The 15,314-nt window shown below is 38.4% G+C and overlaps 1 protein-coding gene across 1 annotated transcript; it reads right to left on the bottom strand.

Annotated features, from left to right (window-relative positions):
- Positions 1-259: 259 nt before the first annotated feature.
- On the bottom strand, positions 260-15,083 carry LOC138708562 (hemolymph lipopolysaccharide-binding protein-like). Its single transcript, XM_069838677.1, has 4 exons — positions 14,895-15,083; positions 6,030-6,156; positions 2,980-3,246; positions 260-414 (listed from the first exon to the last, which is right to left on the bottom strand). Exons 1-4 carry the CDS (start codon positions 15,081-15,083, stop codon positions 260-262), a joined length of 738 nt encoding a protein of 245 aa, XP_069694778.1.
- Positions 15,084-15,314: the final 231 nt, after the last annotated feature.

Raw genomic sequence — 15,314 nt, 5'->3', positions numbered from 1 at the left:
TGCCATTACTTTTATCCAACCTATGTATAATAAAATACTCTGTTATTAATCTGAGAAAGAAACCATCAATTCCTCTGCAATATTCGATGTCTTATTAATGAAATTTTCACAACTTTAATTTTGCCAATTAATTATTGTAAACAAGTATATAAGTGGGTGTATAATAATTAAAACTTATTAAAAAAAAGTGTATCGAGCATATAAAGAGTGACTTCAAATTTACATGCTTCGACGATATAGAGTGCGGCTTCGTCTGTCGTCAGATCTCCCGTTCGCAAATGAAGGGCTGTTTCTGTGAACATGGTAAATCGTTCAAACCGCCATCAGGATACATGGAGCCACAGTCCTCATCTCCATCATTATTAGGTTCATTTTCGTGCCAACGGATGAAACCTGTGCTTCCTAGAGGCTTTCCTGTTGAAAGGGAATAAGTTGAAATGTTAATTCGAGATTTATACATTGTTCTAATTATCACTCTGGTGTTCATCATCATCATCATCATCATCATCATCATCATCATCATCATACAAAGTGTAAATTCATAGATAATCATAGGACAGATAGACATAGCTAAACAAACTTTTTTTCAAGATTATTATAATAGTACATTATGCAACGAGCCTATAATGATAGTAATCAAGACGCAAGTATGTTTGTTTATGAAACGAGCGCAAGCGAGTTTCATAATTTTCATACGAGCGTCTTAATTACCATTATAGGCAAGTTTCATACGACTTTTTATGCTCGACCATATTTCTAACATGAAATTATTCAGAAGTATTAATTTTATTTGTATCTGACAGAAGATCGGAAGCGACCTTGTTCATAGCTCGTGAATTGTGAGATGTGCGCAGACGCGAAAGTATTGTTTTTTTCCGAGAAACAATAATGTCATTGACCTTGATGTAATGTAGAGAATGTATAACCTGGAAATTGATTTAGAACTGAAAAACGAGATGACAAATTGAATTTATTTGAATATTATTTACAATTAACGCTAATTTTATAGTAACAGAACATAACCTTCTACGACAGTATTGGATTTCCTACCTCCGTGACGTCTTCCTCTTTGTCTTTCGATTGCATATCCGAGAATAATCGAAAACCTGAACTTTAATGAATAGGTGTAGTTTAATGACATGCATTAAAGGACTGCTACCAGGTGTATAATTACTACATTTCGGCATGGTCGAGCATAAAATAAAAAATTTGCTAGTATTAGCATTGGAAAGTAAAGAATGTCAATAAATACACCTAAGATGTTTGTGTAAATATGGTGTTACAAGAAATGTGAAATTAAATATACTATTTTAACTTAAAAATTAAGAGAAAAGTCCTAGATGGTTATGGTACTTCATGTCTGTAACAAATTCAGTTCAAATCACATGGATATAATTTTATTAAAATGAAGTCGTGTAATATTTTCATGGCACAATATATAACGAGATAATCGACTTCACTACGAAATAAAGCAAAATTCCTGCTATAAATATGTTCATTTATTTACCCTAAAACTATTAAACAAGTATACGTTTACTTATAATGCAATGAACAATGGATCATGCATCAAAGTGATTGGGTGAAATATTGAATAGGGTCTGTGAGGTTTCTGTCCTAAAGAAACTAATAGGTGACATTTCCTCCAAGAGATTCAATATTACTAGACTTTCACGCTTTGGCCTTGTGCGCGTTATATGTGCGATGATTGTCTAAGTCAGATAGATGGTCTGGGCGACATTCATGAATCCGACGCTGACAGGTGAACCTCAGTACATGCACACCATTCCATCCCGGGTAGTACAATGGGGACACCCGAGCGGCCTGCGTGCGAGGACAATCCCCTGAAGGGGGAATAGTACAGAGCGTTCGCCTACGGGTGGGGCCAGGAAAGCGGCATGTACTGATACGCCGCTTTGTGCGCGCAGTTGTTGAGACACGCTCGACAATCAAGGACATCAAGGTCGACAAGTTATCAGTTGTGAGCCAGATGTTGCAGTATTTAATACGTACAGTGCAGTTTCTTGACACAGTTGCTTAAATATTCAGCGTTGTATAAAATTTGTTAGCAATGCAAAACGCAAAATTCACGCTTGAACAGAGAGTTTTTATGTATGATGCATATGTGAAAACAGAGTCATGTAGAGAGGTGCGTAGGCAATTTGAAGTGAAATATTCGGGTACTCCAATTCAGGGTAGAGAAACTGTTAGACGTCTTGTTAACAAATTAAGGACAACAGGGTCGATAAATGCTACAATTCCTAAGCGAAAACAAAGAGTATTGACGGAAGAAAAAATTGATGAAATCAGTGCATCATTTACACGCTCTCCTAATAAATCTCTAAGACTTGTTTCACAGGAAGTTAGTGTTTCAAAAACATCAGTCTTTACTGCTGCTAAACTTTTGAAATTAAAACCCCACAGAGTATAGTATAGAAAGCGGAAGCTTACGGATAGACGATTCCAGTAAGCGATACCGCAGGCAGGCCGCTTTCCTGGCCCCACCCGTAGGCGAACGCTCTGTAGAATAAAATAGACGGTAAGTCACCTTTAGGTTTGGCTACAACGGACGATTGGAATGGAGTAATAAATTCGACTTTAAGGATTCAAACATTACTTGCTATGGATTCCTGCAGAAAGCAACTAAAGTCCAAAATTCCATGTCTTAGATTTATGGCATGTAAAAGTATTATGAATCTGATCGAATGTGTTTCAGACAAAATATTGTCTAGATTTTCCTCTTCTCATCAAGTTCCAGATTTTTCTAATGGGTGACTTAGATCAACTTTTCTATTAAGGTAAGAGATCTCTTTGAGAAATATCTCGTAACATCGCAGAAGTCTCTGATAGAAAACAGAGTAGAAAAATGCGTCAGTTCAAATAAGGCAACAGAATTGATAAAGGTTAGACTCTGGAAATAAGTATGTTACATTGTTAAAACAGCAATTTAGAAAGAGTAGAATTAAGCATATCTCTGCTTACCAAATATTGTAACGAACTCTCCTTCAACAAATCTATCGTGGAAGCCAAGGAGAAGAAAATCTCTGTATGTTGTCGCACTACTCAAGAGATTCTGGAAGATCTGCGACTCTTTTTTCGAATTTACTATAGCTAAGTAAGCTCCTTCCTCTTCACATATTTTTCTTGCTTCATCCCAAGTCTTCGGAGTTTCATGAAATTTGTAATATCCCACACCAGGAAACAACTCGTATTCTGGAGGAATACTCGGTGGGGAAGTGGCGCAAGGCTCTGTAACGAATATTGGTTCATTAATTATGACTCTTCTGTATGTGATCCGAAATAACATGCATTTTGTGTTGAAGCAATATAATTCATTATAGAGGCTTTACTGAAGTAATAAATACCAACTGTAATCTATGATCTAATGTTTACCTTGTATGCCAGTGCGAAATATAAATCTGTTAATGGACTAGATATCTTAGTTTTGAGATTATAAAATGCCTTTCGTGTACAATGCAGGAAACTAAATTTCATCTCCATGTGTAGGTGCATAGTAATTGATTTATTTTATACAGGGACATCACTTTATTTTTACCAACATTTTTAACATTAACCTGGCTATACTCGGAAACACTGTTTCCCCCTTCCATTAAAGGAGTTTGATGTTACTAGTGCAATATGTAAACAAATCATTTTACTAACTATAGGAGGAGAGAAAAGTAGTGTATCCATTTATGTTGTAGGGAAATACGATATTACGATTTTCAGTTTGATCATCACTTTTACGGAATTTATCAAAATACAGTAGAGTAGTAACATTTTTTTTTTAAACTCAACTTTTCAGGCGGCTATGTTCGTTACGTAATGTCTACTTTATTTAGCATATTAATTATTGATGTTATCATACAATATAGAGAGTGCATTTAAATTGAGGGGCTCATAGGTAAAGGGCTGTAAGTGCACTTAAGTTACTTTTGAGAAAATGGGTTTTAAATATTTAAGCTTTCGTAAAATGGGTGAAATTTTTATTTAAATTTTAATGTGTGATGCGATTAAAATATCCATTTCCACTAAAATTTTAGATACTTTTGCTTACACTGGATGCACTTAACTCATGTTATCACAAATGTCACTAGCATTCCTTTGCTTCTAGCCACCTCAATTCAAAATAAGCTAATCTGAATTTTTAAACAAGTTGCTGAAAATGGTTGCCGTTCATTACAATGCAGGCTTCAATTCAGTACGCATATTATTAAAAACATTTTGAAGCATATTCTCTGAAATTGAATTTATCGTTTCTTGAATATAATTTTTTAGTACGATATTATTAATATAGGTTCTTTCTTCTATAGAAAACGCAACCATATTTATGAAACACACTATACACTGCAGTGTTTACTTCACTGCTTGAAGACTTCGAATGCAACAGCGGCCGTAAGTTTGTGTGTCTGACGGGAGCAAGGACATTAGTGAAGGGGTGAGAGTGAAGTACATTCAGAAATGCAGGTACAATAAAAATGCAAGTAAAAATAAAATGATGTCCCTGTATATGTTAGTTGAAATCGTCCCGCGCCGTGGCGTCGCGGTCTAAGGCATCCCGCCTAGGACTCGCGTTACGGAATGCGCGCTGGTTCGAGTCCTCATGGGGGAAGAAATTTTCTCATGAAATTTTGGCCAGTGTATGGGACTGGTGCCCACCCAGTATCGTGATGCACTTGGGGAGATACGATGGGTAGCGAAATCCGGTTGCGAATACCAGCTATAACGGCTGGGGGGATCATCGTGCTAACCACACGATACCTCCATTCTGGTTGGATGATCGTCCACCTCTGCTTCGGCATGTGGGTGTGAGGCCAGCAGCCGGCTGGTCGGTCTAGGCCCTTCGCGGGCTCTAGCGCCACGGACTATTATTATTATTATTATTATTATTATTATTATTATTATTATTACAATTGAAATCAGTAATTCTATAAACGGTATCTACCTGAATTGATGTGAAATGTGTTACACTTATGATAAGAAAGCATGTGTCATCTTCGTAATACCGATTTGTTATATCTGTCTCGAGTAATACTGTCCCAAACACACTACAGCTTAATTTAATTATTGTGCCAGCTTACAATCTCTACACTACTTCCCTGATTTATACGCCAAAGATCTTTGCGGTTTCAGGAAAATTGATGCACAGATAAAATACATAATATACAGGATGGAAGTGAAATAATCTTGTGGTTCATAGTTTTTTTTCATATATTTAACACCCTCTTATTCGGTAACTATTGCGAGTAGAATCGTGATTTATGTCCATATCGATAGAAGATCTAATAAATAATAATTTATCCCTCAAGCGTATTTCAATACCGTGACGGTTTTCGTGTAAATTTAATTTAAAAAACCGCTAATTTCAAGCCACTGCACGATGCGAGCAGATTGCAACGTCGTAGCCAGAGTAGCTCACCTAGCGAAATAGACCGAGTTCGTTGAACACTTAGATCTGTATTACGAGTACAGTGTGTTAGCGGCGATGTTACCCGACTGCTGAAACTTCAAACTTATTTTTTTAATTATCCGTGCATTTAATCTTTTAAGTGTACCTTATCGTTTCTTTCAATCCGGAAGGTTATTTCACTTCCACCCTATATGCGCGATGTAGAGAACATCATGGGATGAAAGACAACTGATTGGTACATTTGTCTGAAAATTCTCTCAAGCAGAGACAGAATTAGTTTATATATCTGTCACAAAGCTTGGGACAAAAGCCTCCTCAACTTTACTTTGCTCCCGAAGAAATTTAAGCTATGCTTTTATTGCCTCTTAGAATCCACTGTTCGTCCTAACTTCGCAACCTTTGACATTCAATGCCAAATATGGTAACCACTAGACCACCGAGGACTACGTCTGCTCTATAATAACTACATTTGAATTTATACTCTTGAAATTAGTTTCGAAGGTTTATTTTTAATCAGATCACAGATTTCGACGTTATCATTTAGGCGTACTTTAAATTAATGAAGAAACAGATCATATGACCCTCATTAAAACGTAATTTATCAAACTCAATGGTATTTTACCTGTGAGTGTGGCAACAATCTGTGCAGATTTGTACAATCCGCATCTCTTAGTGGTCTGCTTCAAATCCACTTGCCACGGACGACTTTCGTCTGACTGTCGCAAATTTTCTCCCTGATTAAGTTGCACCTAATATTCAACGAACACAGGAACAAATATTAGTGACACAGTTGTTCAATTTACTGCCGACATCCAGCGTCCGTGAGAAAGTTCGGGCCTTCTGATCTTCTTTATGGCAAGTTCCCTATTGAAATATGGGACATCATCAAACTTATCTCAGTATTGCATCGTTATTATTCACACTCTAATATATCCACTTAGAATAATTAAAAGGCATAGGCTATATTAACAACTATTCTTTTAGGGATAACCTACACATTTTGAGCTTAAGTCTGAACGTTACAATAGTACAGTAAGTGTGTACAGTGGACTCTCCTAAGTTCGACTGAACAGAATTTAAAGTTCAGTCCAATAAGGGTGTGGCAGGTGAAATGAATACAAATTCTTATTGGTTATTCATCAATGAATACAGTACTGTACTTGCATTTCCTGCCCGCCCCGAGACTGGTGTATGCGCTTCTAGTACCACAGTGGGTTTCGACAGTTCCGTCTCACAAACGGCCCAGTTCTCAAATAGAAAAAGAAGAGTTCATTAATTTAAAATCAGTTATTAAATATGGATGTCCTAATCAATAAAACATTCTGTTTTCCTTTAACAAAATTATCACCTACAAGACACAGAATCAATTCCCATTCAAATGGCAAACCCATTTCTTAGTGCCCGTATAGGGGCGTGTCTAATTCTCTTACGTAAGCAGTCGAACTATAGAATGTCGAACTTGATTTCTGTCGAAGGGTTTCGGCTCGAACAGGAATTTCGTATCCAAAATTTGTATACAGGGCCCATCTTTACATCTCTGCAAAGCTCCCAAAAGCATTCGTTTGTGTAATGTGTAATTCATCTGTCAGAGCACTATACAAGTTGAGGGGTGGGGAGAGCACTGCACAAGTTAAGGGGATGGGACACCTTACCCGTAAGCCTAGCCTAGTCTAGAAGCTAGTGCGAGTGGTAAAATGTCTAAAGCCCATTTAAGGATATTTTTCTCCAAGTTCTGTCTGAAAATCTTGCAGCTAGTCAAAAGTATATAGCGTACTGTTGTGTGATTCATGAAGTGCGCATAAGGACACAACCTTAAACATGAATCATTCCAAGGCTAGGACATAGAATGTATGATCATTCCACCTAAAAAAACTAAATATATCCAGCCTCTGGATATCTATTTCCTTAGACAATACAAAATATATGCTCGGAGGATAACAGATTAAATTAGAACCTCTTGCTGACAATCGAGAACTTAACTTGGGAAATCGAGTGTTTATAATGAAAATGCACTCTTATTCATAACCAGTTGTCTGCTCCAATGTACCGCCTTATGCTTCAGTTTTCCTGACAGTCAGCTGGTTACGTGAATCCTGAACAAGTCTCGGACTTCAAAAATGTAATTCAGGTAGCATTTGATTTTTCAGCACTGGAGTGTGGTTCAGAAGATTGTTCAGGTGTTGCTTCTGTGTGTTGTGCTTATTGCTCTGCTCCATGCTGTTTCATGCATTTTGTAGAGAATCCTCATGTACATTTTTAAAGAAGTGTATTGTCCAATACCAACCAAACGGAGAGTTACACAAATGAATGCTTTTACGGACTTCATCACCATTGTGAGATAAGGCTCTGTACAAATTTTTAACCAAAAATTCCTGTTCGAGACGAAACCCTTCCCTTGTTAGTTGCTCTTCTATTTTGTAAGTAATAAAATTGTAATTTATTTTATTCTTGCATTTGTTTACATGTCACATTTCAGCTATGCCTCACGCTTATTTCCTTTGTTGTTACCAGTGTCCATTAGTTGATTTATATATTACTTATGAAGATAAATGTACCAAAGTGTCCAATCAATTATAGCCTATTTCAAGATAACAATTTTTTTCCAGAAGATTGATAGGAAGATTTTTTAATTAGGAAAAGTAAATTTCCTACAATTATTGCTACTCCATTCAATCAATCAATCAATCAATCAATTAATCAATCTTCTTAATATATCCAGATATTTGCTGACAACGTAAAGTCCACTATAGGCCACTGCAGTCTAGTCAGTTTTTGTCCTTCCTATCAGGTTCTCTAATTTGGCTATGAGTTTTGTTCTATTGATTGTGTCGAACGCTTTTGTGCAGTCCACAAACACCGTGTATATACTGTTTTCGCTGTAAGAAAAATCCTAATGTAAACAAAAGCACGTTGCTGTCATACCCGTGATTGGCTCTCAGTCGAAACACTCACACGACGCAGAGAAATATAGTTCGTGTTTGGAAACCATAATCTTGTATTATTTGAAAATAAAAAATTCAATTCCAGTTGTTAAATACAATGAAACATATAACTTCACTCATATGTAAAACGCTATGTAAAAGAAAAAACTACTTTTATATTTTGTTATGTACTATGAACGCGGATGAATACCAACAGTAACACCGAGGTAGTCTGTTCTTGTAAGAACTGGCATCACTACGTAAGCACGTGGTACTGAAGTATGGCTTCTGTATCCTCGATGTGTGTGGTTATTAGTCGTAAGATTGGAAACCTTCTCAAAAACGGAAAAACAAATAGTCTTAAATGTATATAATAAATTATGTGATAATTTAATCACAGTATAATTATGAAGTAAATATCTCCTAAGCAAACGAATGCATAGTAGTGAGGTTAGGCCTACTTGACGAGTAACGGGAAATGTTTAACATGAAACAGAATGTACAAGAGTAGGCGGGAACATGTACCAAGTATTCTACGGCGCCAAACAGCGGCCAATGAAGCCTCACTTCAGTCACGTGCTATTGTTTACATTAGGATTTTTCTTACAGCGAAAAGATTATAGTTTCCCCTTCGGGTGGTGGAGCGCTTCTTTTATATTTTCTTGGAGGCATTCCACGGCTTGGATTGTGGAGCGGTTCTTTCTAAAGCCAAATTGCTCCACTGGTATAAGATGGTCCACTAGTGCTGCTATTATTTCTACGACAATTTTCGTCAGTATTTTCAGGAGTGTGCATTCCAGAGCGATGCCTCTGTATGTATGAGGGTCACTGGCGTTGCCTTTCCCCTTATATAGCGTTTTAATCTTCGATGTTCTCCAACGCTCTGGAATGCTCCCTCTCAACAAGCATTCATTGAAGAGGTCCGTCCAAGCTTTTATGAGCTTTGGGGCTGCGCTCTTTAAATGCTCGTTGAAGATATTGTCCGGGCCTCTGGCCTTTTTGTCTTTTGACCCTATCACCAATCTCAGGACTTCATCCTGTTACTATTGTTTATGTTGTTATTGTTATTTTATGTATGTTTGTTATTATCATGATATATGTACTACGCGACCAAGGCGGGACCCGTCGTGGCAGAATGAGGAACTCCGTGCTCGCTGCGTATGTTTACTGCTGGAGTGTCGTCACATCCAATGCCTAGCGTTTCAATGTGGTCGCAATGCCGCGTGTAGGAAGACGTGTGTTTCGTAGCCAAGCGCGGAGCATTATTTATAATGCCATAAAGTTTTCTGATGAAGAAAACACAACTGGTTTATTCCTACCTCTATCGGAGACAACAGAGCGTGTTGCAGCTATTGTGAAGGTAAATAAGGAAACAGTAGGATTAGAAAGGAAGGTAAAGAATGTGAGGACAAGGGTGTAGAAATATCGACACCAAACAAAGCTAGACGACCTCCTGCAAATAAGGTTTAATTAGACGTCATGGGAAAATGTATCATAAGGAGAGAAGTTATTATATAGTAATATACGTTACAAGAGCGGTATGTTGACGTTTTCATGGTCGAGGAAAAGATTGAAAAAGCGAAACGTAGTTGAGCAGTAAAATGAATGTCGCGCTTAAGCGGTAAGAAGAGGGAAATTGTTATGTGTGTTACGTTGGGAATACTGAATGTGGTATTTCACAATTACCGCGTATTGGTTTCGTGCGGAAAACAAGCAAATACGCACGATCTCGCACAAAATATTATAGTCTCTACAAAGAGCTTCCAACAATAGGAAAATCGCATAAATTTTGTAAAAGAGAGATAGGTTTTAAAGCGTGCAAGGAAACTTTACTAAAACTCATACTATCCATGGGGTTTGCATTAAAAAAATGTAGAGATAAAAGGAAATATCTAATAGAACGCTCTGATGTAGTAGCCCGTTATTTACCTGGACGAAACATGGTTCCATACCCATTACACTGTCCACAAATATTGGCAAGACGTAAATGTGTCAGTAGTTTAGACAAATAGCAGTGCAGGTCAACGACTTATAGTAGCCTATGCTGGTGGTAGTGATGGTTTTATACCGGGTGCTTTCCTCATATATGATGTCCGGAGTCCGGCTACTTTAAAATGCTAAGGTAAGAAATGTATATCAAATGCAATATTGTATAAAATACAGTACCTACTTTAGTTTACGTTACTTTCGATTCATGTTCCCTCCTTTACGAACACCGATGTTGTGGTGTGTTTTCTGAATAGATTCCTGTGTGTGTAAGCATATGATAAAATAAAACTAAACAATAAAGTTAACTATATATACGAACATATAACATACAGCGTCTTAATAATAATGAAACAAGAGAGCAGTTCAGCATGTGCTTCATTTTGCATTTGATGCGGACTTTACAACACGGCCTGTGTTGGGAAGCGAATCGCAGCGCCACCAAACAAAACGGTTCCTGCCTTGGTCGCGTAGTATTATATTTTCTGTTTTGGAATACATGTGGTAATAGTGAGGATAGTGCTTTTCCCGTAATATTTTTGTTTGCTGTTTTTTTTTTTTTTTTTTTTTTTGCGTAAACTGAGGGGTTGTTTTGATCATGTGCTGGTTTATTCGTTGATTTGTCAGAACTTGTCATCGCCTCTCTGCGGTGTGGAAGGCCTAATTATTGGACCAATTGTGGCGCGTTGTGTTGCTGTTGTGGTTGTGGTTGGTTGTACTGAGTTATTAGTTTTTATGCTCGACCATGCCGAAATGTAGTAATTATACACCTGGTAGCAGTCCTTTAATGCATGTCATTAAAGTACACCTACTCATTAAAGTACAGGTCTTCAGCCAATCACAAGTCAGCTTTGTATCGTTATATCGATTATTCTCGGATATGCAATCGACAGACAATTAGCGTAAAGTCACGGAGGCTGGAAATCCAATATTGTCGCAGAAGGTTATGTTCTGTTACTATAATAATTAGCGTTAATTGTAAATAATATTCAATTCAATTTGTCATCTCGTTTTTCAATGTCTAATTTAATTTCAATGTTATCTCTGTAGGTTCTTATGGCCTAGCAAGGTCAATGTGGACATCTGTTCCTCGGAAAAAATCAATACTTTCGCGTCTGCGCACATCTCACAACATACGAAACATTGCTCAAATAAAATGAATAATATCAAGTTAGAAATATGGTCGAGCATAAAAAGTCGTATGAAACTCGCCTATAATGGTAATTAAGACGCTCGTATGAAAATTATGAAACTCGCTTGCGCTCGTTTCATAAACAATCATACTTGCCTCTTAATTAGTACCATTATAGGCTCGTTGCATAATGTACTATTCTAGTGGTTTTGTTATCTGTGTTTGGTGGGTTTGTGAATAAGGCATATGTGTACGGTCCGTTGAGGGCTGAAAAGGTGTATTTGTAGTTTATTATCTCCAGATGTGTGAAGAGGGGTGTTGTTTTGGTTCTTGTGTATAATGTGTTGTTTGTGCTACACCTGGGAGCTTGGCAATGTGTCGGGGGATACGTCTTTCTCTTGCTTCGAATTTCCGTTTTTGGGAAGGTGCGGCTTGTACTAGGAAGAGTGACGGGTGTATGCAGAGCTGTCGAAAAATCGAAGGAGAATTGGGAGGAAAATTTAAAAAGGTACGCAAAACGCGTCCTTGCAAGGGGTTGGGAGCTGTACAAAACTAAATATGTGAGCTCCAAGCCTGTTGGCCACTAGTCTCACTCCGGGTTACGCTGCTCCTCTGAAGGAGCTCTAGAAAATTTTGAAGGGGAAGCCGAAATTGGACGTAACCTCTTAGGTACCACATACGCGAGGGGGACTGAGATTTGAGCAAGTGATCATGGAACGGGGCGAGGAGGAGTTGGCTGGTGTTTGCCGTTAGGATGGCAAGACGCCCGCCGTCATCTGTTGTTCGATGACAAAGCATGTGAAGGCCGTCGGAAGAAGCGCCGTGAAATCTAATCTGCAATTTGAGAGGTCCCTGTCCTTTCAATTTGCGACTTATTGCGTGACCTCGTATATTTAATAGACTATTTATATTATCTGAACTAGGGCATACATCGTTTATAATAAGGGTGGAATATATATGGGGAAGGGCATATAGGTCCGTGGCCCATTTCTTATAGGGCTCATCCCGACATTTGTCTTACGCCTGAGGAAAACCACGGAATACCTTAGGCGAGATGAGTTGTCTCATGTATAAGAGACTAGCCAATTTGGCTATTATGTAGGAGGTGATTGTTGTCATGAGCCTTGTTGAATCGTCTCAATTTTGAGACAAGCCATTTGGCTATATGATGGCTCAATTACGAAGAGGGGGGAGAGGGATCGAACCAATGCTTTGTATAGATGTAGTAAAGTGGGGGTTCTGCAGCCTGGGCGTTGGATACCACTGAGGTAGCTTATTGCTTTTGTGGCCATGTTGAATTTTCTTCAGATGTTGTTGACTAGGGATGTCTATGAAAGTTGTGAAGTGATTGTAATTCCGAGGTAAGTGAGTTGACGACGGAGGGGAACTTGGGTTGTGCCGATAGTGATAGGATTTCTGTTTGTTATTCGGGAGCGGAGGGAGTAGCGAAATATGCAGGTCTGTGTTTTGTGTGTGTTTATTCCGATACGCCACAGACTGGTTCATCCTATATATTGCTGTAGTGTTGTTGATATGTACTCTGGCGGAGGCTACGCCGGTTGTTCTCCGACCGGTCGAATATAAACCGGTTCTAAGCGCTGTTCTGCAGCTTCCAGTTTATATTGCCCTTAAGTTCAAGTTAGATTAGGTTACATGTAGAGGACAGTAGAGACCGGCAAATCACACAAGACTCACGCCCGTACCCGGTTGCCGTCAGGCTTGGGTTCCGGTGACGCTACAAAGTAAGTTAACTTTTAGCCTGAACCCATTGAGCCCGGGTTTTATAGGTTCAGTCCAGGCGGAACCCAAGAAAGCCTGCCTGTTTGCTCGTATTATAAGGTAGGGTGACTTGCATTCACGGAAGTCAGCCTGCGCTGGTTAACCCTTTCTTACCTATAGATACCGTATGGCAATAATTAACTTTATAGCATTTATATACTTGTGTGTTACATCTGAAGGTAAATTTTGCTGGATAACTTCTATTTCAATACATTTTCATCAATATAGTTTTATTTCAAATGTTGCCACTCCCGTAACTTGGTCCTAATACAGCTATTTGTTTCAACACGGATTGCTTGTAAATTTAATTTGTGTTAGAAAGGGTTAAGATGAAACAGTACTAGTTTGAACCTAAGTTCGTTGGCTATTTAGTCACTTCAAAAAATCTTTATCTTATGGTCCAACACGGCAGATTTTTCTTGATTAAAGAAACACAGTTTTACGATTTATTGCGCTACAGAATTACTAAAGTAATAAGACAATATTATACATTTCATATTCCTGCAAAGTGCATCTGACTCAACAAAATAGTAACATTTCGTAACTTGTGACTAGTTGAGAAGGGAAGGGAAGGGACAAGAAGAGAAGAGAAGAGAAGAGAAGAGAAGAGAAGAGAAGAGAAGAGAAGAGAAGAGAAGAGAAGAGAAGAGAAGAGAAGAGAAGAGAAGAGAAGAGAAGAGAAGAGAGAAAGGAAGAGAAGAGAGAAAGGAAGAGAGGAGAGGAGAGGAGAGGAGGGGAGGGAGGGGAGAGGAGGGGATTGTGAGGGGAGGGGAGGGGTGGGGAGGGGAGGTGAGGGGATGGGGAGGGGAGGGGAGGGGAGGGGAGAGGAGGGGAGGGGAGAGGAGAGGAGAGGAGAGGAGAAGAGAAGAGAAGAGAAGAGAAGAGAAGAGAAGAGAAGAGAAGAGAAGAGAAGAGAAGAGAAGAGAAGAGAAGAGAAGAGAAGAGAAGAGAAGAGAAGAGAAATATGTTGAAAAGATATTGGTAACAATTATTATGGATATGAACAACTATTATAGAAAAATATTTCATTTTAACTTTTTCCTTATCAACAATTAAAAGCCTCATGAATACCTGTAAACTGTATAAAAGTTTTTCGTTCTTCAGAATAATGATTTGCTATTTAAATTCTGAGGGACAGATTTCTTTTTATTTATGAAGCTGAAAGTTTGAATGGTTTGCATTAAATTTATATTACTACGATGAAAAAGAAAGTGCAAGTAATTTATAATAACTGTTGGCATTTAATGGATATTATGTTGACGAGAAATAGTTTTCTTTGTCTTTATTGACGGTACGTTTCACAAGACGACAAATTAAGTTTTCAGTAGTTTGTCTATATCTACAGGCTTCTTGTCAGGTATGAATGACTTGGTTCATATTTATCATGCTTCTGTAAGCAGCAGTCTGCTGCAGGTCGGCGGAACCCAACAGGCTTTCGGGTCACTCTTAGGACTGTTTGGGAGTCACGTGCAACCACACTGCCTGCCTGCTTGAGAGGGAAGGTTGCAGGCGGGCGAACGATACTAAGCGTAAGCCCGCTCACGGACGTAAACAGTTATGGGCAAGCCTGATCGACAGTTTGCCGGTCTCTAGAGGACAGGGGTACCCTATCGCTCGCTGGCAACCTGATGGATTTACCTGAGCTTACTGCATGTTCGATCTGACTCACCTGTGCCGTCCAGTGGCCAGTCTCATCCATACTCCTCGTAATGGATAGTCTAAAGTCAGATGGACGAGTTATGATGGAACATTGTTCACCAACTGACTTGGGTCTTCTAATAGCGAGGTTCGAAATTTCATTTTGAGACAAGGCAGCCGTCAACAGCATTGCTAGAGGCAGTAAAGCTCTTGTATTCATCCTGGAGATTGAAAGAGTGGAGAAATAGACACAATTTTTATTTCAAGCAGATTATTTCATAAAAAACATTTGAGATTAGTTTTATGTGCCGAAACGTTTTGGAGGTGTATTAACAGGTTTCACAACTTTTTTACGAAAGTTTACACCATATCTCAATAGTTAAATATAGGGAATCATTCATATCGAGTCGGAAAAAAGTAAATGCTTTGCAATATTTAGGACTACCTTTGC

The sequence above is a fragment of the Periplaneta americana genome, chromosome 11, assembly GCF_040183065.1.
Source record: "Periplaneta americana isolate PAMFEO1 chromosome 11, P.americana_PAMFEO1_priV1, whole genome shotgun sequence".
In the NCBI taxonomy this organism is placed as follows: domain Eukaryota; kingdom Metazoa; phylum Arthropoda; class Insecta; order Blattodea; family Blattidae; genus Periplaneta; species Periplaneta americana.
The sequence above is the reverse complement of the archived record's forward strand: the minus strand, read 5'-3'. Positions and strand labels throughout refer to the sequence as shown.